This window comes from Notolepis coatsorum, assembly GCF_963971535.1.
Source record: "Notolepis coatsorum genome assembly, chromosome: 15".
Classification (NCBI taxonomy): Eukaryota; Metazoa; Chordata; class Actinopteri; order Aulopiformes; family Paralepididae; genus Notolepis; species Notolepis coatsorum.
This window is the reverse complement of record NC_140179.1, coordinates 87950922-87974688: the sequence shown is the minus strand read 5'-3', so window position 1 is coordinate 87974688 and position 23767 is coordinate 87950922. Positions and strand designations below refer to the sequence as shown.

Genomic DNA, 23767 nt, shown 5'->3' with positions numbered 1-23767 from the left:
ACATTTGAAATTCATGGTTTGTTGTGTTCTTTATCAGTAGTTTATAAATGTATGTTTTTTTTTCTTCTTTTTTTTAATCTTTTCCCCCCTTCTTTTTCCGTTTTTTCTCCCATCCCAATGTTAGTCGTTATGCCAATTCCCAATCCCCTTCCTTGTCCTTACGCACTCTACCCCCTACCGTCGGTCCGGGAGGGCGGAGACTATCACATGCTTCCTCCGACACATGTGTACCCAGCCCACCACTTCTTTTCACCTGGCAGCGCGGACTCTCACTGAGAGAGTGTAACGTGTGGAAGGTCACACTACCTCTCCTAGATCCTTCCCTTGCTGTCACTGTGCAGGCGCCCCGACCGAACTGTAGGAGTCGCTGTTTACAACGACCAGGACCCACCCTCGCCGGATTTCCCACCCGCTGACACTGCCAATTGTGTTAGTATGGAGCGTCGGCCAACCCGGAAGCACCACAGCTGGATTCGATCCCACTGTCTCTGTGGTGGTAGACAGACGCTTAGTCCGCTGCACTGCCCGGCCGCCCTATAAATGTATGTTATGGCAATTCATGATGTATTTTTGTAGGTTTGGGTCCCGGGGAAACACCAAATTTCTCTTTTGGGTCTCGAGCTGAAAAAGTTTGGGAACCCCTGGTTTAGAGGCCTGTCACCCTGCACATAGAAAACCTAGAGAGTTCTCACTGGTTCTCACTAAACATGCCTTTGTTCTAGCATTACTAATGTTTTAACCCAGGTGTTCCATCTTCTTGTTGTATTCCCAGTTGGGCTTTGTTTGAAGATGCAGTTTATATGCTCTTTGAAAAGGAGCAACTTTGGCGGTCTTTTTGGGTGTCATCTCCCAGCAACATAAATATCATCTTCAGGCTAAACGACCTCTCCTCACACGCGGTGTCTTAACCCCAAATATTCTAAGTGGACTTCAGTCTTTCTAAAGGGCCCAGCAACAGAGGCCATTTAGTGCTCGTTGTGACACGTAGAGCGTGTCGGAGTGTAAGACACTTAACCCCTAACTGCTCCCGATGTGCAGGTCGACACCTTGCATGGTCACCTCTGCCATCGGTGTCTGAATGTGTGAGTGAATGGGTAAAATGTGAGGAACAAATAGTAAAGAGCTTTGGATAAAAGCACTATATAAATGCAGCCATTTACCATTTATTTACCATTCAAGGTCACATCTCCTCAGAGACAAGAGGATGGACTGCATGGGACTACTTTCTAACCCTAACCTGCCCCTAACCTAATCCTAACCTGACCTGACATAACCCTAACCTGACCCTAACCTAACTCAACCCAACCTAACCCTCTCTACATTCTTCTCCTCTCTTCATTCCACAAACCTCCCTCTCCTCTGTGCAGATTCATAAGCAAACACCGCCATGCAAATTGCATTATGGATCCGCTAGCCAATCGATGTGGGCCCCACATTAAAGAGCGCCTCGGCCGCGATGCTCGGAACGGTGTCCTACTCAACCCTGTGGCGCCGGCAGAGAGTCTGTTGTTATTCCATCATTTATTTTCTTTGTTGACAAAACCTGAACATGTAAAGAGAAGATTCCAGAGCAACAAAGCCTGCGGGTTAACCACTACTCCCCACACACAAGACTGTGCATGATGTCCAAACTGACGTGCGCATCCTGACCCCCTTTGCAAGAGAGTGTGTGAACCCAGAGTTCCTGATCACACTGATGGGATGCACTGAATAACCCTTTTCTGAAGGAAAACTGAATTCTGGATAAATACTTCTTTCAGCGTCCCAGGTTGTATGAAGTACTAATAGTTTGTTGGATTATATTGACATAAAACGGTCTTCTATGACATAAGCCACTTCGCTTTGAACCACTTAGCCACATCCAACCTTAGGTTGACCTCCTTTTATTACCCTCACACACACAGACTCTCCCACACAGAGACCCTCACACACAGAGAGTCTCCCACACAGAAACATAAAAGAGGAGAATGATGAGAATACAGTGTTTTACTGTAAGACGTCTGGAAGATGTTAAATATCCTGAAATGTAACGTCACATATATTGTGGTGTTTCTATGCTTTCATCTCAGCTTATTAGAGCTTGGTGTTTATGTAATCGTTAAGATAATGACTGAAATGTGCCACAAATGGTTTTATTATCCAATTCTTTATGGCCAGAGTCATGCCGTGAGCCGTATTGCATCTCTGCCACCTGGAGTCTAGACAGAGGGACAGCTGGGTGATCATAGGGCTGTGGATTCAAACCTGTGGTGACTCGCAGTATCGCTGTCCGACAACCGAGCAACGCTGCATTGACTCCAACTACACAGAACTGAACCACTTGTTGTCCGACAACCTAGCTACACTGCATTGACAGAAGAGAGAGAGAGAGAGAGAGAGAGAGAGAGAGAGAGAGAGAGAGAGAGAGAGAGAGAGAGACAGAGGAGAGAGGGATAGAGAGAGAGGAGAGACAGAGGAGAGAGTGAGAGACAGGAGAGAGAGACAGTGAGCGAGATACAGACTGAGGAGAGATTGAGACAGAGGAGAGTGAGAGAGAGAGAGAGGAGACATAGGAGAGAGAGAGGGAGACACAGAGGAGAGAGGGAGAGGGAGGAGAGATAATTAGACAGAGTGAGAGACAGAGGAGAGAGGGATAGAGAGAGGTGAGACAGAGGAGAGAGTGAGAGATATTGAGATAGAGGAGAGAGTGAGAGAGAGCGCGAGACAGACAGAGGAGAGACAGATGAGAGAGATTGAGACAGAGGATAGAGGGAGAGAGATTGAGACAGAGGAGAGGGAGAGAGAGAGAGAGACAGACAGAGGAGAGAGGGATAGAGTGAGACAGGAGAGTGAGAGACAGTGAGACAGGAGAGAGAGACAGTGAGACAGGAGAGAGAGAGACAGTGAGACAGGAGAGAGAGACAGTGAGACAGGAGAGAGAGACAGTGAGACAGGAGAGAGAGAGACAGTGAGACAGGAGAGAGACAGTGAGACAGGAGAGAGACAGTGAGACAGGAGAGAGAGACAGTGAGACAGGAGAGAGAGAGACAGTGAGACAGGAGAGAGAGACAGTGAGACAGGAGAGAGGCAGTGAGACAGGAGAGAGACAGTGAGACAGGAGAGAGAGACAGTGAGACAGGAGAGAGAGAGACAGTGAGACAGGAGAGAGAGACAGTGAGACAGGAGAGAGAGAGACAGTGAGACAGGAGAGAGAGACAGTGAGACAGGAGAGAGAGACAGTGAGACAGGAGAGAGAGACAGTGAGACAGGAGAGAGAGAGACAGTGAACCCACTCACCAATGTACTCGAAGACGTAGACGACGAAGAAGGGGGTGACCAGGTCGTTGATGCCCTGCACGTACCCGCTGGCCGGGTGGCGGATGGCCCAGATGAACAGGATCCTCTCAAAGATCTGATCACATGGACACACAACACAGTGAGGCGACATGTAACCTCACTTCAAATATCTAAAATCTTACTAATCCACCACAGGAACAAAAAGGTACATAATGTACGATTGTACGTTATGTTATAGCCATAAGTAATATATTTACATATCGTTTTGAAAACGCAACATGTTTCCGTAATGGGGATGGAACCCTAACTTTATGTCTTAACCATAACCGTTAAGCAAATGTTAAAACTAACCTCAACTCCTGGTTGCAGCGTTTGTATTGGACCTTTGCCAATACAATACGTAAATACATTACTTATGGTTATAATAACATAACGTAAATAATGTACCTTTTTTCCTGTGGTCAATTAACTTTTCTTCTGAGACCGTGTTGCATACAAAGACCTCACAGACAGGATTATTTATTACGGTAGACAACATTACAGTGTCTTGATTGCAGTGGTCAACCGATATAGCAAGCCAGTATTAAAATATCAGTTTGGGCCCGCCGACATTACCAACTTTCACAGGCTCTAAAATCTCACTTTTCACTAGACGATGGTATCATGGTCTCAAGGATCACTTCATGATGAGAAAGAGGCTAAATAGGGCTTTAAAGTAAAAATATTTTGAAGGGAATAAATACTGAAATATTTAATATCCCAATTCCTAGTACAATTGTAATGTTAGCCACTGCAAACCTAGTTGTCACCAAGCAGCTAAGCTACTGTAATATAAGCAGATAATAACTAATATTAGTGAACTTAAGTTCAGCAATGCTGTCTCGTTTATTATTGGTAAATTGTTGTATTTGATCAATTATATTGGCTGCCCTGCTCTGTTAATATCAGAATCTGTATTGCCCATTGAAAACCCATATCGGTTGACCACTATGTTTCTAATGGTAGGCTTTGTACATACAAGGTTTTGTTTTGGATTGAGTCTCACTCAAATCTACTTTTTTTTTTACATTTCTATAACATTTATTTACCCAGGCAAGCAAGTAAGAACAAATTCTGATTTTATTTATTGTCAAAAGTATGCATAATGTTGTGTTAATTCCACAACAAGAGATATGTAATGTTAATTACCTGAAATTATTCCGTTTTTTGGGGGGGGGGGGGAACCCTGCATATATCGGTATCGGTTGATATCGGTTGATATCGGTATCGGAAATTAAGAGTTGGACAATATCGGTATATCGGTAAAAAAGCCAATATCGAGCATCCCTATTAATTACATGAAATTATTCAGTTTTTTGGGCGGGAAACCCTGCATATATCGGTTGATATCGGTATCGGAATTTAAGAGTTGGACAATATCGGTATAGGTAAAAAAGCCAATATCGAGCATCCCTACTTTCTATGGAACACCGGTAAAAGTTCACCAGACTCCGACGAGACAGGTGAGCTTTCCTCAGTGTCCTCCGGAAAAAGAGGCGCAGGTCAGACTTGAGGTGAGCCAGGACCAGCCTCTTGAAGCACTTTATGATAATGGAGGCGAGGGCAACAGAGCAGAAGTCAGTGAGGCTCGAGACAGGAGTGTTTCAGCACCGGCATGATGGAGGTGCTTTTAAAGCACGCTGGGACAACTGCCTGGGCTAGTTAAGTGACAGGTTGAAGATGTCAGTTAAGACCTCAGTCAGCTGTGCAGCGCAGTTCCATGCACATGCGTGCGTGTGTGTGTGTGTGTGTGCGTGTGCGTGAACACATTTTGTAGCATGCATGCACAGTGCACATGTAAGGTCATGCATTACCCAGTAGCTAATCCAGTAGTGATTTCTGCCACCGGAAGTCAAATGTAATCCACAGCCCATGATGCAATCCAAGTCTTGGTTGATGGTCCTTTTCAGAATACTTATGCTGTGTGGCTGTGTGGTATTAAAGAGGAACTACCGATCCTCAACATCATTGCGAAGAAGAAAATATGACTAGAGTTCCAAAAATCAGAACGACCCCTTTAAAAATGGGTCTGACAGCTGGTCTGGAAGTTCTAGTATGCAAGTGTAGCACCCAGCACTGCTAGACAAACAATACCAGAGGTGTACCCCTCCTGCTCACTTGTTGTAAACTATTTGTAACCACTGAACCGCAAACCCTCACCTGCACTCTGGTTTACACTGTTTATTTCTCTCATATTGTATGTAGGAAGCAACATGCTGTCATTTATTCTCCGTCTTTATCTCAAAAACAAGAGCTGTTTGTGACACTTCTCAAACAAAAACTGGACTAAGTTACCCCTTTTAGTCCAGACTAAAACGGTTTTGATCTTTTTCGTTTGGTTTAAAAAAATAAAAAAAAAATAAAAAAGGTTTCCGTAAAAACGAAACCGTCTCAAGATAATAAGTACGTGCCACAAATTTACAAAATAAATGTCTTTCCTGTTTTAGACATGGCTCTTTTATTTTGAAAACCCCCGACCGGAAGTGGATTGTTGTAGTTGTTTTCGATAACTTGTGTGTCTGGTTCTGTGCTTTTGAGCCGACGCTAGTTTTCAGAGACACACACCGCGGCGAAAGCAGCTACACGAGCAGGAGCAGATCAAACTACCTGTGTTCTATTAAATTAATTGAGTGATGTTTAACTTGTCCCTGTCCACTGTCCAGTCCTTTCGACTAGCAAACGTTGTCTGTATTTAACGTTACCTCAGGATACCACTGTAATTGTAGCAAAAGTTGTCTGTATTTAACGTTACCTCAGGATACCACCGTCTATTGTATTTAGTTGGTTAGCTAATGTTGCTAGGATAGCATAGCTTGCTGGCTACAGCTCAACACCATGCCATGGGGATACTATTTACTAAATTATGGAGGCTTTTTAATCGTCAAGGTAAGAGAGGATTTGTCATGATCAACTGAAGGCGTATGCTATGGAACAGTATGTGCTTAGCTACTACTTGGGGTTTCAGAAAAAGTACATTTAGCTGTAAAAGCCCGATCAAGCTCAATAGCTTCTGTAACACTGTAAGGGAGATGTCAATCTGTTCTGTTGTCGACGGTGGTTGTGATGTTGGCTGAGTTTGCATTATGTGGGTTAAGGGAGAGGTGGGATATCGCGTCATCGGTTCAGGAGAAGACGCGTTTCGCTTGTAAAGATGGTGACGCAATGGGGGGAGTCTTCAGAATTGCGCACTCTGAAAGCTGGTCTCAGAAATTAGCGCCTTCAGGCTCCCAGAACGCAGTTCCATGTGGATGAAAGGTACATACGATCAAATACTTTGCCTGATACGACCGAAATCGTTTTAGCCTGGACAAGGCCTAAGTGTGTGTGTGTGTGTGTGTGTGGTAGGTGTGTGTGTGTGTGTGTGTGTGTGTGTGTGTGTGTGTGTGTGTGTGTGTGTGTGTGTGTGTGTGTGTCAGGTCTCACCTCTTGGACAGACGCTTGTTGAAAGAGAGGGATAAGAGGATTAGTTCTCGGTATGTCAATGTGAATCTGCAGAAGACAAGAGGGAGAGAAGAGACACAGCAGCAACAGGCAGGTTAGCACGTTCTGAGCCATCAAAGATAGAGACACGGAGAGAGACAGAGAGAAGGGGAGGGGGACAGATAGAGAGAGACAGAGGAGGAGAAAGAGAAAGATAGAGAGAGAGGAGGAGGAGAGATAGAGAGAGAGATACGGAGACAGGAGGAGAGAGATAGAGAGGGCAAGACAGGAAGAAAGAGAGGGGGGAGAAGAGAGAGAGAGCGAGAGAGAGAGAGAGAGAGAGACAGAGAGAAGGGGAGGGGGACAGATAGAGAGAGACAGAGGAGGAGAAAGATAGAGACAGAGAGGAGGAGGAGAGAGAGACGGAGAGAGACCGAGAGAAGGGGAGGGGGACAGATAGAGAGAGACAGAGGAGGAGAAAGAGAAAGATAGAGACAGAGAGGAGGAGGAGGAGAGAGAGAGAGAGAGAGAGAGAGAGAGAGAGAGAGAGAGAGAGAGAGAGAGAGAGAGAGAGAGAGAGAGAGAGAGAGAGAGAGAGGATATCTAGTTATTAGTGGATTGGTGTCCTTGATTGGAAACAAACAGCTGGTCTGAAATGGGTAGCAGTGGTGGTCATAGTGTGTGTGTGTGTGTGTGTGTATAGATCACACCACACCATCGCCACCATTTCAGAACATCTACCCCATAGATGGACGGACAGACCGACAGACAGACGAATGAAGACAGGAGCCTGGAGCCAAGCTGAGCCGGAGTGTGAGAGTGTGTGTGAGGCAGTCGATTGGTCCGCTCCAGACCTTACCTCTGTCACCTTCGGCTGCAGCACCAAACGCTCAGGACTCATCCTAGGAATGTCTATTTGGATCTGACACCACGCACGCACACACACACACATACACACACACACCATGTGTGTCCATTTCAACAGATATACAGACAATGAGACAGCAGATATGCAGACAATGAGACAATAGACAGACAAGACAGACAGACAGACAGACAGACATACAGATGCTAAAAGAAAGCTCACCATATGTTAGTTATTCTGTCAGTTATTTGCTCATGTGCACATTGACAAGTCAACAGAAGCCTCTCTCATGCTGCCCGTTCAAGTGGAGAATCTTACATTATTTTGCCTCGTCGTCGTGTGTGAAAGGTACAAACACAGAATGGGGGGGTCAAAGTTGATACAGCATTATGCCGTCTCCAGGTATAGTGAAATTGCCGGGGTGGGTTCACCCCAGCGTCTGTGTGAAAGGGACTGCCTGGCATTGTGGGACAGGTGATGTTTTGATGATGTAGTTAATTGTGTGGTGGTTAGCTTGTAGGTTATATCATGACCACAACTATTTTCATCGCCGTCGGTTGTGTGATAGTAAAGGGCTAACCTTCTGTATTGTCACAGTGAAAGGGTTAACCGGCTGTCGTGTGGCAGTGAAAGGGTTAAGGGACCAAACGTAATTGGACACAAGTGGATCGATGCCCCATGCCACTATCCCTGCACCGCCAACCTGCGGGAATATTGCTTTGTCTAGCCATTAGTTGTCTCATGAAAGATGGAATAGAACAAAATGCTGACCACATGATATATGGTAATATTAACACTTTCAGTGCCAGCAGGGGGCGCACGATTTAGTGCTTGAGTACCACCACCACCACCACCCACTTCAATGATCGCGTTAAAAACGCCTAATCTATGTTTTAAATTATAGCTATGTGTCTAATCTGCCCGTCGCTTATCAATGACTCGTTTTCCAGTCAACATTGTCGAAGCGGATTGTTTTTTTATCGGTTCATTTTCGTTTTATAGCATTTTGAAAAGCCCTTGTTTTCAAGGAAAATATAAAGATTCCGTGATAAACGCCCTTTACTGGAATATTCTAGAATACCCAAAAACTGTCATTTTTCGGCCTATTTATGAATCGTTTTCAAATAAACGCTAGATTATCAATAGTATATGTGTACGTATGCACGCTAGAGACGCAAGCTGAAAATGGATTCTCTTATTTCCTCATCAGCGATCGCGCACACACAGACAGATCACACATAGGGCAAACGCTTATATCTCAGCGAATACAACTCTGATTATCCCAAGACTGGTCAAATAGATTCCTTACCTCAGATCAGATGTTCTCCAAAAAAATTATTCCAATTACTGATCGCCATTCCAAATATCGATCACGCTTATCAATTGATTATTGGCTGCTGTAAATACATATTCCAGGCTGATTCCCGTCCCGTGAGCAGATCCCTCTTGAGCAGACAGCTTGCCAGCACAAGGAGCGAGTTGGCTCCGCCTCTACATATCGACTGATCCCAGGTCAGTCGCCTGCAGTTACACAGGGATAGACGATAGGGGGCACGCTACTACAGGGGCTGCTGTACCAACGGGAGACTCGGTTGATGAAATATGAATTCAGATCGCTAATAAAAAAATTAAACGATATTTGTCGTGATCGGCACTCAAGGGGGGAGCTGATCAAACGAGTTATGTCGTGGCTGGCATTCAAAGTGTTAATACGTATTATTATAATAATAACTTATTAAAGTTATTATAATATGATACGTATGTATTATTATAATAATTCGAATTATAATAATAGGCTACATATTGTAGAGAGAAAAGAAAGTAAGAAACAGATACACACACACAGAGAAACACACATATACAGAAACACACACACACACAAACACAGAAACAGAAACAGACAAATGCAGAAACAAACACACAGACTAGGGCTGCTCAATTATGGCAAAAAATTACTAATCCCGATTATTTTGATTGATATTGAAATCACGATTATTAACTCATTCAGTGCCAGCTATTAGACGGGTCCCGTCATAGCAAGGCCACACTTTAAAAGATGGGAGTGTCACCTTGTTTGTAGAGCTAACTATATTCTATATTCTAGCTATGAATACAATACTATGGCCCATTTGACATCACCTATCTATCGTTCAATATGTGAAAAAGAATAAATGTTTCCATCCATACGTTATAGCCTTATACGTCAATTCCACTATAGACGTTGCCGTTTCTTGCCTGTACACGCTACTATTCCCAAATCAAATCTATGTCATAGGTATTATGTTTCATCATGAATGCATGAAGGGGGGGGGGGTAGTTTCTGATTTTGATTGCCAGTAACGGCATTCGTATTGAACACTAAAAATGGTTATCAGCCCAATCGGTATAAAAGCATTGCACGATCAAGCTAAAATTGACGTCAGATAGTCCTTACCTGTTGTGATCGGGAGTATTCCAAAAATAATATTCCAATAGTTTGATCGCCATCTGGTACATCCGATGTCCATTTGATCCACGGCATAACCCACCACAACATATGGATCAGGGATTTTTGACGTGCTTCAATGGAACCGGGAGAACCGTGCCACTCGCCCGACAAAGACAAGTGAGCCCGGAGACATTTGAAACAGGCCAAGATACAAGGTTACAAAGGGTGCTCGATACCGCCGTCTAGCTGGATGCGGCCGGTATTGCACTTTGGCGATCTCAGACTCATTCCCTATGGTAACACCAAGGTCCCTGGATGAATAATGAATACAAATTTTGAATAAAATAAATAACGATGAAAACCCGACTATACTCGGGTCTGGCGCTGAACGGTTGGCGAGTTAACCCGACATTACTCTGGTCTGGCGTCCATCGAGTTAAACACGATTACTTATTGATTTGAGAACATCATACAACGACTTTGTTTTACCTTTCTTCTAGACCAAAGGCTGCCTTTCTGTCATCTTCTACAAGTTACCAAAGGCCTTTCAAAATAACTGAAACTACTGTTTACAACACACAAGATGTTACAACAAAATGAGAGCAACTCGATTATCTTGTTTTCATAATCATAGGAAGCCAAACCCGTAATTGAAACTGTTAATCACCCAGCCCTAACACAGACACATACACATACACACATACACATGTCCACTCCAGTGGAACAGTGTTTGGAACACTGTAAACCTACGTGGTGTTGACACATTCCAGCACAGTGTAGATCAGTGGATCAGTGAATAATTACTAGGGATGTTCGATGTTTTACCGATATCCGATATTTCAAGTAATTAACATTACATATCTCTTGTCGTGGAATTAACACAACATTATGCATACTTTTGACAATAAATAAAATAATAATTTGTTCTTACTCGCTTGCCTGGGTAAATACAGGTTAAATAAATGTAAAAGAAATAAAGAAAATGATATCGGTAGGCCGATAATATCGGACATCCCTAATAATTACTAAATGTGTTTGGTTCCTCAAAACCTGTCCTTGTATCTGACCTGCACTCTGTATTGAACCTAGATAGATAGGATAGATAGATAGATAGATAGATAGATAGATAGATAGATAGATAGATAGATAGATAGATAGATAGATAGATAGATAGATAGATAGATAGATAGATAGATAGATAGATAGATAGATAGATAGATAGATAGATAGATAGATAGATAGATAGATAGATAGATAGATAGAGATAGGTGGGTGAACCCCCCCCCCCCCCATTTAGATGGCTAAAATAGTGTAGTGTGGCCAAGCATAAGGATTTATTTACTAGCCTGTTTTAAGCTCAGGGGAGAAACTGTCACTTCCTAGACAGAGAATAAATACCACCCACCTCCCTGCTCACATCACACAGCCTTTAGCACTAGATGGGAATGTCTCCTTAAAGCTGTGTGTGTAAGAGAGAGTTTCTCTGTGTGTGTGTGTGAGAGTTTCTCTGTGTGTGTGTGAGAGAGAGTTTCTCTCTGTGTGTGTGCGTGTGCGTGTGCGTGTGTGTGTGTGTGTGTCTGGCGAGTGAGAGATTTGGAAACATTTGCCTGGTAAATACATAGAATGTGAAGTGTGTGCGTCTGTGTGAGAGAGAAAGAGGGAGAGCAACACAAGCTGCACACAGTGGTGAAGTGTTTTGGCCTGAGGAAATACAGGGGGTTGTGTCACACTAAATGTCTGTGACTCTAGGGTAATTACCCAACTAGTTTGGATGTAAAATCATTACTAGGACGAGTGGCCAGCCCAATTCGAGACCAAAAATACAGTTCCATCATCATGGTTACGTCATCCATGATGCAAGCGCTTTTATTTTAGTACCGTAGTAGGAACTGACATTATAATTAGACTAACTCCAGTAAAGCTGGTTTTCACAAGAGATGACCTGGAAGAGTGGATCTGATTGGTTTTAAGGACGCTTCTTCAAGTACAGTCAGGCCCATAAATATGCAAGATGTGCTTTAAGTGCAGACTTTCAGCTTTAATTTAAATATCAAAATCAGGTGAACCGTGTAGGAATTGTATATATATATATATTTATCTATTTTACCTTATTTTCTAGCACTCGCTTGTATTTACATATGTTTAAGTTAAGTATTGTGTGATTTTGTGTGGAGGGTGGACTAGCAAAGTAAGATTTTCATTGTATGGCAAACTGTCTGTTTAACTGTGCACAATAAACAATCTTGAATCTTGAATTACAACAATTTATATATGCGACTCTTCCTTTTTAACCCTTTCACTGCCACACGACAGAAGGTTAGCCCTTTACTATCACACAACTGACGGCGATGCTCCATCATTAGCATCATTAGCTCCGCAAATACGGAGCTAATGATGCTAATGATGGAGCATCGCCGTCGGTTGTGTGATAGTAAAGAGCTAACCTTCTGTATTGTCACAGTGAAAGGGTTAACCGGCTGTCGTGTGGCAGTGAAAGGGTTAAGGGACCAAACGTAATTGGACACTTGGCTGCTCAGCTGTTCCACGGCCAGGTGTGTGTTATTCCCTCATCATTTAATTCACAAGGAGCAGATACAAGGTCTAGAGTTAATTTCAAGTGTGCTATTTGCATAGCTATAATATAGAATATACGATGGGTCCGCAAACATTGTGAAAATGGTCAATAACACTGGCGCGCCATTGAGTAAAGATGGGAAAATAGCGTTGCGCTCAATGAGTTAAAAATGGGGGGTCCACATGTAGAAACTGTGGTAAATCCTACACTGGTTGGTTTGAATTAAAAGCTGAAAGTCTGAACTTAAAGCACATTAATTTCAAGTTCACTGTGGCGGTGTACAGAACCAAAATTGAATGAATATCCAAATATTAATGCACCTGACTGTATGTACATGGTCTCTGTCTCCCTCTCTCTCTGTGTCTCTCTCTCTCCCCACGGCAGCTTTAGAAGGGGTAGGGGGGTTAAACACCTGTGCGTGTGTCTGTGCGTGTGTGTGTGTATACCTGTCTATACGTGTCCTGGTGGTGTTCATCGTTGCGGGAGGCGTAGTACTGCTCGATGAAGCCAAAGTACTCCTGTCTCTTCCTCTGAAGGACACTCTCTCTCCTCTCGGCACTGCCTGGTAAGTAACCCTGAGAGAGAGAGAGAGAGAGAGAGAGAGAGAGAGAGAGAGAGAGAGAGAGAGAGAGAGAGAGAGAGAGAGAGAGCGAGAGAGAGAGAGAGAGAGCGAGAGAGAGAGAGAGAGAGAGAGAGAGAGAGAGAGAGAGAGAGAAAGGACTAAATAAATACTGATATTGATAATTGTGGAACAAAATGTTGTATATTTATTTGCATTTTAGTTAAAGCGCTTGGTAAAGACTTTATCATAATCTCCATCGACTGATAATGCTGCACATTCCCACACGAGTGGGTAGTCCTGTATTAAAAATATGCATTTCCATGAGTGGAGAGACCTGCTGCAGAGAGTGGAGGTAACATACATATTACAAATGGTAAATGACTGTTTTAGAAAAATAGTAGGGCTGTCCGTTTATCGCGTTAATTCGATTGATTAATTAATTACACAGCAAATTATCGCGTTATGAAAATTAACAAAAAAAAAATATATATATTTTGTTTATGTCATTCATTCCATAAGGACATAGAATACACATTTACAGACTTTTCTTATATGGTCCATTTGCATGTTCTTGGTATCTGATTCTAGGGACATCTATGGATCTCAGGGAATGTATTCCCAGTGTCAGAAATACTGTGTCTGTTACTAGGCTTGAGTAAATTGTAATGAACCAAATGAGAATACCAATAAATTGTTTTTATCTTTGACTGTGAATAACACCATGCTAAAATTGACCAGACCTGAAAAATCTAAGCAAATTAATAAACAGAAGGTTTTGTAGATACAGTACTGAATTCTGCCAATCCGGACACATGCAAGTTGAAATATGATTATAGAATATAAGGCCTAAAATGGCTATGCGATTAAAATGCGATTAATTAGATAAATTAATTACAAATCCTGTAATTAATTAAGATACATTTTTTTAATCGCCTGACAGCACTAAAAAATCTATTTGCACATGGGGTTGGTGGCCGATTCTCGATGCACTCTGTGCGCTCTAGGCGCTACCGGCCCTTATATATACACATGTTTTGGGACCGCCCGCCGGTGGCTCACTTTTGGAAATCCATCTGCAACTAAACATATGTGGCCTCCTGACAACTCCACATACGGCAACAACACTACTCCTGAATGACATAACATTAGTACCGACCTCCATATGACAAAGAATAATCATACTGGCGGGCGTAACAGCAGCCAAGAAATGAATAGCCATGAGGTGGAATCAACTGGAAAAACTCAAATTAACTTTTTTGGATATCACATTATGGAGATTTCCACTGCCCGGGTGGTGGGGATTGGCCAATCCAATACTGAATTTCTGCGGCTGAGAGAGTGAAGGCCATGTTTTTGCGACGAAGCGGAGTCGGGGGGGGCTGATCCTGGGGGGTCCAGGGGTGGTAGTGTGGGAGGAAATAAATATTCTTTATATATATACTTATTACATGGCGTTTTCACATTCACCGAAATGCTTGCTTGTGATTGGTCAATAGCGCGCGTCAGAGGTCAGTTATCAGACAATAATGACCGCTGTGGGACAATAATGACCGCTGTGCGCAGCTGTTCGCAATCAAGCCCACAATAATGACCGCTGTGCGCAGCTGTTCGCAATCAAGCCCACTGACATCAGTGCAAACTGTCGGCTGCCGGGGAAGCTGCTGGGGGGCGGAGCGACGAGCACTCAGCGGAGCCAGAACCAGTGTTACTGTTGCGAGTCGATGTAAAATGAATTAGGTATATTGTTAGTAAGTTAGCCATGTAATAAGCGGGATAATGTATAGCTATACTCGATCATTGTCGCAAAATAATTGACCTTCACTGACGTTTAAAACACCTCGCCGAGGCGCCTCGGTATTTTAAACTCTGTCGGTCAATTATTTTGCGACAATGACCTCGTAGCTATACATTATCCCTTACGTATATCTTTTTTAACAATTTTATTTTTATGTTCTGTTTTTTTGTTTTAGTTATTTCCATTGTCATTATTGTTGTTGTTGTTGTTGTTCCTATGTCCTGTGAAGTCCTGTTTATTGTTGTTATTACTGTCTTTGTGTCGTTTCATGTAAAAGAAAATAAATAAATAAAAATGTGATCACAAATAAATCACTACTCAAGTAATTCATGCAGTTACTCAATCTGGGAGAAACATCGCCGTCCCTAATAGATAGGTGTGCCATGTCGAATTACAGCCTATAATCATGTCCCACCCCTCCATGACTGAAGCACTGGTCACCTTGTGTAGTATCAAAGAAATATATTTAAGAAATCCAAGTTATCCACAGGCAAGGACGCAAACAGAAACAACTAGTTCATTGTGAACTCAACTCGTTCAAATGCCAAAATGAATGTCTACACAGCGGATTCTTTTTGGGTGTTAAGGGTCCAAATTCAAAATAAGATTTTTAAATAGTTGATTTGTCACAGGAAAGAGCAGCTTATTGGGAACTCACAACAATTCATCCTGTAATGAGGTTACAGATTCCAATAACTCGTTCCACTAATAAGTAGCAGTAATATGGAACAGAAAAGTGAGTTTGCTCAGATAAGTGGAAATCTATGTCCCCAGAAATGTCATTATATGTCCTGTTGCATTACTTTGAATCCGTTTGTCATCAGAGGCTCCTCCAGCACTGACCCAGTCTGTGGCTTGAGATTATTATGGAAGCCATGCAAATTTGTCTGCCACTGCAAAACCATGGTTATTGAAGGGCCTTAGTTGTAAGCTTTAACACTTTGAATGCCCAGCAGGGGGCGCACATTTAGTGCTTGAATGCCCACATCCACTTCAATGTTAGCATTAATATCGCCTAATCTATGTTTTAAATTATGGCTATGTGTCTACTCTGCCCGTCGAATTATCAATGACCTATTTCCAGTCAACATTGTCGAAGCAGATTGTTTTTTTTATCGGTTAATTTCCGTTTCATAGCATTTAGAAAACCCCTCGTTTTCACGGAAAAAAAGAGGATTCCATGATAATTGCCCCGTACTGTAATATTCTAGAACGTTGTCATTTGTCTGCCTATTTATGAATAGTTTTCAAATAAACGCTAGATTATCGATAGTATATGTGTATGTGTGCACGCTAGTGCCGCACGCTGAAAATCGATTCTCTCAGTTCCTGATCGCTCTTAGAGTCAAACAGCCATATCACAAAAAAAAGAAAAAGCTTATATCTCCGTGAAAACTGGTCTGATTATCCTAATACTGGTAAAATAGATTCCTTACCAGAGATCAGATGGTATCCAAATGGATTATTCCAATTCCTGATTGCCATTCCGAAAATCGATCCTTTTATTGATCCACCGCGTATACTGTACAGCACATAATCCCCGCTGCTCTGAGGGTCCAGAATGAAGCTGATCGACTCTGGTCACATACGTGAGAGGTAAAATGTGGAGTCCGGGTCTTTTTTTCTCATGCCTTTTCATTGAGTCCAATCCAAAAGGGTGAATTACCATCTGGGAAACGATAGGGGGCGCTTTTTTCACATCTGAGCGCCTGGAGTGGCTGATTTACCAACGGTAGACTCGGTTGATGAAATATGAATTCAGATCGCTAATAATAATAAAAAAAACGGGTTGGGCATCCAAAGTGTTAAAGGAACACTCAAACATTTTGGGAAATTAGCTTATTTAACATCTTCCCTGGAGTTGGACAAGAAGATACATACCTTTTTCGTCTCTCTGCATGCATTAGGCTTAGGGAACGCCTGGACCATTAGCCTAGCTTAGCTTCATCACTGGAAGTAGGTCCTACACTAACCCTACTACCCTCAGTACCTACACAATCAAACAGCAGCTACTAACCCTACTACCCTCACCTACCTACACAATCAAACAGAAACTACTAACCCCACTACCCTCAGTATCTACACAATCAAACAGAAACTACTAACCCTACTACCCTCAGTACCTACCAGCGTTTCCGTTAGCCGGTAATTACCGGTATTTGACCGGCAAAATCTGTTGAAGTCCGACATATTTAATCTCTCCGGTCTTAATGTCCGGTGAAAATAATTCCCTATAAGCACAATTTGATTATTTGAATTGTATTAAAATAGGCTAAAATTAAATAGCCTATGCGATGAACGAAACAATCATTACATTTGTTTCATCGTTGCTTCTAATAATGACAACGACGTTGTCAGCGAGAGCTTAGTGCTGGGTTTGGGAGTGCATGTGCAGCTGCAGAGCCGGAGCAGCAGCGGCACAGTGCAGTACTCCAATTCAGCCATTGGCAATTCAGCTGTTGGGTGGGGGGCGCTGCTGAGCGGTCCCCAGATAGAGCCAGAAAAGAGCCAGAAAACAGCTGAATCTGCTGCTCTGCATCGACATACTCTCGCAAATAAGTCATTGGGAGGTGGAGAGAGAGAGAGTCGTCACGCAAACCCACGATAATGTTGCCGTCTCTCTCTGCCAAATTTCTCAGTTCTTCGCTTGATATAATTAATACAAATGTCCAATATAACGGAATTCGTTAGCTCATAAAAATGTGATTATAACAGACTGCTGTTTATTAATGTCGGGCGACTGCCCACAGACACCTATTTGATTTAAAGTTGGCAGCAGCACGGAGTCTCTGGACTTATTTTATTTGGAATATAATGACTATACGCAAAAGTAGCCTAGTTTCAAGTAAAAATATTATAAATCTACATGCCTTGATGATGTCATTCTTTTGTTTTGTTGTCATTCTTTTGCCTATCAATTGTTTTTAAGCTCAATAAACTGAAATTGAAATCTACCGGACACTGAGGCCGGCAACAATTTTTTCTAACGGAAACCCTGGTACCTACACAATCAAACACAAACTACTAACCCTACTACCCTCAGTACCTACACAATCAAACAGAAGCTACTAACCCTCTACTACCCTCACCTACCTACACAATCAAACACAAACTACTAACCCTACTACCCTCAGTACCTACACAATCAAACAGCAGCTACTAACCCTACTACCCTCACCTACCTACACAATCAAACACAAACTACTAACCCTACTACCCTCACCTACCTACACAATCAAACACAAACTACTAACCCTACTACCCTCAGTACCTACACAATCAAACAGCAGCTACTAACCCTACTACCCTCAGTACCTACACAATCAAACAGCAGCTACTAACCCTACTACCCTCACCTACCTACACAATCAAACACAAACTACTAACCAGGGCAGGAAACTAACTTTTTGGCTTACCAGCCAACTGGCGAGTATCTGATTTTTTTTACCAGCCAAACAGATTTTTTACCAGACAAAAAAAATCGCTAATTGTGATAATTACTTCTTTGTATGTCAAGCCGCGTCAATGTTGTGTATGCATCTGGGTAGGCACACTGTGCCTTTAAGACAGCACGGGGGTCTTACGACAGTGCTGTGAAGTACCGTCAAGTGTTGTGGTAACGTCAGTTGGGTTGGTGTGCTGTTGTGCACAGTGCACTGGTTGAGCTAGCCCCTTTCGTGACTGCGATGTGCAAGCCAGGGGCTTTTGAGCATGAAATAAAATGTCTAACCTTACGTCGTAGTCCGGTGCTTTTTTGGAAACATTATAGTCATAACAGATACACCTAGCTGGCTGCTTGGAGCACACGGGGCTAACGTTAGCTAGCAAGCAGCTATAGCTAAAACGCTAACTAGAAGCTAACCACTGTATACAGTTCCAGTAGACTAACATTACACCTCTGTGATTTAAATGTGTCCTTAGTAACTTATACTCGAGGGTTGTACTAGGGTTGGATGCAGTTCCCCGTTGGTCAGTCTGTCTGTTTTCCATCTTCTGCTGTGTTTAACGTTATCTGTTTGCGAGTGCTCCTGATGGCTAGCCTAGTACCGCGGGACTTTTATTATTATATGTCCGCGGGTTGGCCAGTACTGCGCAAACGTTTATTAAACATTATATGTCCGCGGGTGGTCTTGTGCAGTGCTCTCGTGGCACTGTCAACTAAAGCGAACACTCAGAAGACGCGCACCGTTTGCCAGTGCAGTGATTGCAGAATGTTTTATTTTTTTGTATACTCGCCAGCAGGGGAGGAAACTAACTTTTTGGCTTACCAGCCAACTGGCGGGTATCTGATTTTTTTTACCAGCCAAACGTAAAAAATACTAGCATTTGGCCAGTAAAGTGGCCTAATTTCCTCCCCTGCTACTAACCCTACTACCCGCAGTACCTACACAACCAGACAGAGGCTAATAATCCTACTGCCCACACTACTTTGAATCTAAAAACGAAGATAGATTATTATAAAAACTATAGTACATCAAAAGACCACACAAGCAGAGGGGGGGGAAATGGAAAACCTCTGCTGAGAAATCTCCTATAATGGATTGTGTAACCTTTATTTAACCAGGTAAAATGATTGAGATCAAGGATCTCTTTTACGAGCAAGACCTGACCAAAAATGGCAGCAATAAAAATAATAAACCAAGTTACAGCATACAGGACGAAACACAGACAGACAAACGGATCAAAGAAAAAAAGAATTGAGCAAGCACCACCATATTCCCAACATCATTAACATGTAGCGTCAGCATTATGTATTAATGAATTTGCAAACTCCCAGTTCAGAATTAAATTGCAACGTCTGTGACATGAACTTTAAAACCAGGCAAGGTGACCGGGGCCTGTAGCTTCAGAGTTTTTTGAAGTCCGTTCCAAGTAGATGGAGCAGAGTACATGAAAGCCCTCTTTCCAAACTCAGTGCGAGTTCTGGGGACTTAAGTAGGGATGCACCCATCCGATATTGGTATCGGCCGCCGATATCAGTAAAATAGCTGGATCGGGTATCAGAAAGAAAAAAAAGAAAAAAAATGATTTATTTTTATTTTTTTATAATAAATAAAATAACAAATAACCATTCAGTACATTTATATCTACCGGTATGTGTTCATTTGTTACATTTAGTTTCACTAAGTTAGGAAAGTAATGTTTTAAGTCAAGCCTGATGTTGCCTTGCACAAAATAATGATCCCAGTCTCTTCCACAGTGAGTGGAGGCATACAGTTTATTAATTTAATGAAGTTTATTTTCGGTCTTTGTTTACAACAAATCAAAAACACACTTGTGATCCTTTACAATTCTTAAAAACAAAATATATTTTAATATAAAAAAATAAAAGAACGTGGATTACATTATTTTTTTTACTTTTTTGGGAGAAAACAATTGGACAATGGGTATCGGATCGGTATCGGTATTGGCCGATACCCAAACCCAGGTATCGGTATCGGGACTGAAAAAGTCGGATCGGTGCATCCCTAGACTTAAGGCATAAAGATAGTCCTGAGATCGCAAGCAATAGATTATCAGAGATAGTGAGATAAGTACAGAGGTATAATAAAGGCAACACCTTTCAACTGCACTTCCAGACCATTCTACATAGCAATTGTTGCCTCCTTCGCCCCATGCATGAAAGCTCTAAATACACAATGTCCAAATACATCAAAGTCCATGCTCATCCCAGCAAGAAGAGTTTGTGTTTCCATAAGTGACAACACCAAATTAGAAAAGTAATTCAGAATTAACACATTGCAGGGAGGGACATTAATCAAAACAAAACAAATCTGAAAGTTATGCAGTAACCGACCAAAAACTAGCCAATGGGGGACACTCAGAACATAATAAGTAAGTACCCATGTCATTATTGTTACATAATGTACAATTTGGGCTAAAAATGAATTCCTTCATTTCATTATAATGAACATGTTGATAGTTTGGATGCTCGACCAGACATCAGCCCATTCAAAGTCTGGATCTAGTTCCGGGATGTCGGCCATAAGCCAATACAACCCTAATGAGTCAACACATTATCTGAGCTCCCAATTACTTTCTCCAGCTGAAGTTTAGAGGAGGATACTGGGGTCCGTAAATCACAAAGGAGACAAGAGGGAATTTTAGGATGTGTGTGTGTGTGTGTGTGTGTGTGTGCATTTTAACTTACAGAGAGGAGCTTCCACGTGATTGGTCGAACATGTCGCGGTATCCCAGACCAACTGAGCTTCCGTAGCTCTTCTGTGGAGGACAAACGACAACAAAAGAAAACGTTGATGTAACTCAGATTGATGGGAGAGGCTCATTACCACGTGTTGTCAGTGTTGAGGCCACCATGCAGAAGCTCAAACTAAAGGCCCAATGATGCTTGAACCTCAAATTGATGGCATTGCTTGGCTGAGGGAAGGGGAACTAGCGGCCCAAGCCACAGAGCCTACCGGCCAGGCCTCCATGCAGCTGGACAACAATGTAATGTCTACAGTACGATGGTCTATAGTAGGTACGATGGTCTACAGTAGGTACGATGGTCTATAGTAGGTACGATGGTCTATAGTAGGTACGATGGTCTACAGTAGGTACGATGGTCTACAGTAGGTACGATGGTCTACAGTAGGTACGATGGTCTACAGTAGGTACGATGGTCTACAGTAGGTACGATGGTCTACAGTAGGTACGATGGTCTACAGTAGGTACGATGGTCTACAGTAGGTACGATGGTCTACAGTAGGTACGATGGTCTACAGTAGGTACGATGGTCTACAATAGGTACGATGGTCTACAGTAGGTACGATGGTCTACAGTAGGTACGATGGTCTACAGTAGGTACGATGGTCTACAGTAGGTATGATGGTCTACAGTAGGTATGATGGTCTACAGTAGGTACGATGGTCTACAGTAGGTATGATGGTCTACAGTAGGTACGATGGTCTACAGTAAGTATGATGGTCTACAGTAGGTATGATGGTCTACAGTAAGTATGATGGTCTACAGTATGATGGTCTACAGTAGGTATGATGGTCTAAGTATGATGGTCTACAGTAGGTATGATGGTCTACAGTAGGTATGATGGTCTACAGTAGGTATGATGGTCTACAGTAGGATAGTCTACAGTAGGTATGATGGTCTACAGTAGATATGATGGTCTACAGTAGTTACGATGGTCTACAGTAGGTATGATGGTTTTTTAGGTTTGGCGAGTGATTCATGGAGACCACTCGCCAGTCTGGCGACTAGTAAACAAAACAAAAAAAGACATTCTGCAATCACAGTCACTGGCAAACTGTGCGCGTCTTCCGAGTGCTCGCTTTAGTTGACAGTGCCACGAGAGCACTGCACAAGACCCGCGGACATATAGAATGTTTAATAAAAGATAACGTTAAACACAGCAGAAGATGGAAAACAGACAGACTGACCAACGGGGAACTGCATCCAACCCTAGTACAACCCTCAAGTCTAAGGCAAGGACACATTTAAATCATAGAGGTGTATGTTAGTCTATTGGAACAGTATACAGTAGTTAGCTTCTAGTTAGCGTTTTAGCTATATAGCTGCTTGCTAGCTAACGTTAGCCCTGTGTGTGTGCTCAAAGCAGCCAGCCCCATGTTAGCTAGGTGTATCTGTTATAACTATAATGTTTCCAAAAACGCACCGGACTACGACGTAAGGTTATATGTTTTATTGCATGCTCAACCAGTGCACAACAACACACCAACCAAACTGACGATACCACAACACTGACGGTATTTCACAGCCCTGTCGTCCAGCCCACCGTGCTGTCTTAATAACCCCCTGAGGTCTAGAGTTTCTAGCTCCACCTTCTCAGAATATTCTCTTTTTTTTTGTTACATAATGTAAAATTACAGATTCATACCTTCAAAATAAGCCATCAATTGTCAAATTTGAGACGACAGTTTTCAATCAATGTCCTATCAAACATTCTGGTACAGTCATTACCAATTTGCAGCAGGAGCCTCTGAAGAGAATTCAGTGAATTCAGCTAATGATAAGGGAACTACACTCCTTCCCAGAATGCAATGTGATGTCAATGTCAATGTCAATGACTAATTCACACCATGAAACAAAGGCCCAGCAGGGAACAATTACGGCTGAATGGGGGTATAGTGTGACTGATCAATACAGGCAGGCCTACAGCAACACACACTTTGATTTGATGCCATGCATACACACATAGATAGACAGAGGTTTAGATATATATATAATAGTAATATAATAGAAAGAGAGAGAAAGAGAGAAAGAGAGAAAGAGAGAAAGAAAGAAAGAAAGAAAGAAAGAAAGAAAGAAAGAAAGAAAGAAAGAAAGAAAGAAAGAAAGAAAGAAAGAAAGAAAGAAAGAAAGAAAGAAAGAAAGAAAGAAAGAAAGAAAGAAAGAAAGAAAGAAAGAAAAGATAGAGGGAGAGAGGGGGAGAGAGAGGGATATAGAGGAAGAGAAAGAAAGAGGGAGATACAGAGGAGAGATGGAGGGAGAGAGAGGGAGATATAGATAGACATGAAACCTAGGTATGTAATTTCATCTTTCCTTGTGACAATATTGTCACCCACTGTACAAGACTGTACAAGAAATTCCTTCTGTAATGTACTGATTTATTTTGATTTCTCTGTTTGAGAGAGAGCGAGAGTGTGTGTGTGTGTGTGTGTGTGTGTGTGTGTGTGTGTGTGTGCAGGGGAGTAGCTGGGGGGGGGGGGGGGGGGTTCGGATGATTCCAAGGGCTCAATTACTCAATACACACAATTGTTAAGGGGATGCAGACCAGAGAAAGACTTTCGTCTGGTTTACATCAGGGTCCCCCATTTTCAATTCATCATAAC

At 42.4% G+C, this 23767-nt stretch overlaps 1 protein-coding gene across 3 annotated transcripts in view; it reads right to left on the bottom strand.

Annotated features, from left to right (window-relative positions):
* The window catches only part of tbc1d22a (TBC1 domain family, member 22a), a 171060-nt gene that overhangs the window by 99707 nt on the left and 47586 nt on the right, over positions 1–23767 (bottom strand). For 2 of the 3 annotated variants that reach the window (XR_014620559.1, XM_084330442.1), the window contains exons 6-10: positions 21112–21182; positions 13050–13178; positions 7595–7657; positions 6739–6804; positions 3277–3391 (exon numbers count right to left, since the gene is read on the bottom strand). Coding sequence is in view for 2 of the 3 variants with exons in the window: in XM_084330442.1 (XP_084186568.1) it covers positions 3277–3391; positions 6739–6804; positions 7595–7657; positions 13050–13178; positions 21112–21182 (444 nt within the window). In the remaining variant the exon portion in view is untranslated. The remainder of the gene's footprint in view (positions 1–3276; positions 3392–6738; positions 6805–7594; positions 7658–13049; positions 13179–21111; positions 21183–23767) is intronic. The other variant, XM_084330443.1, reaches the window with a different exon arrangement.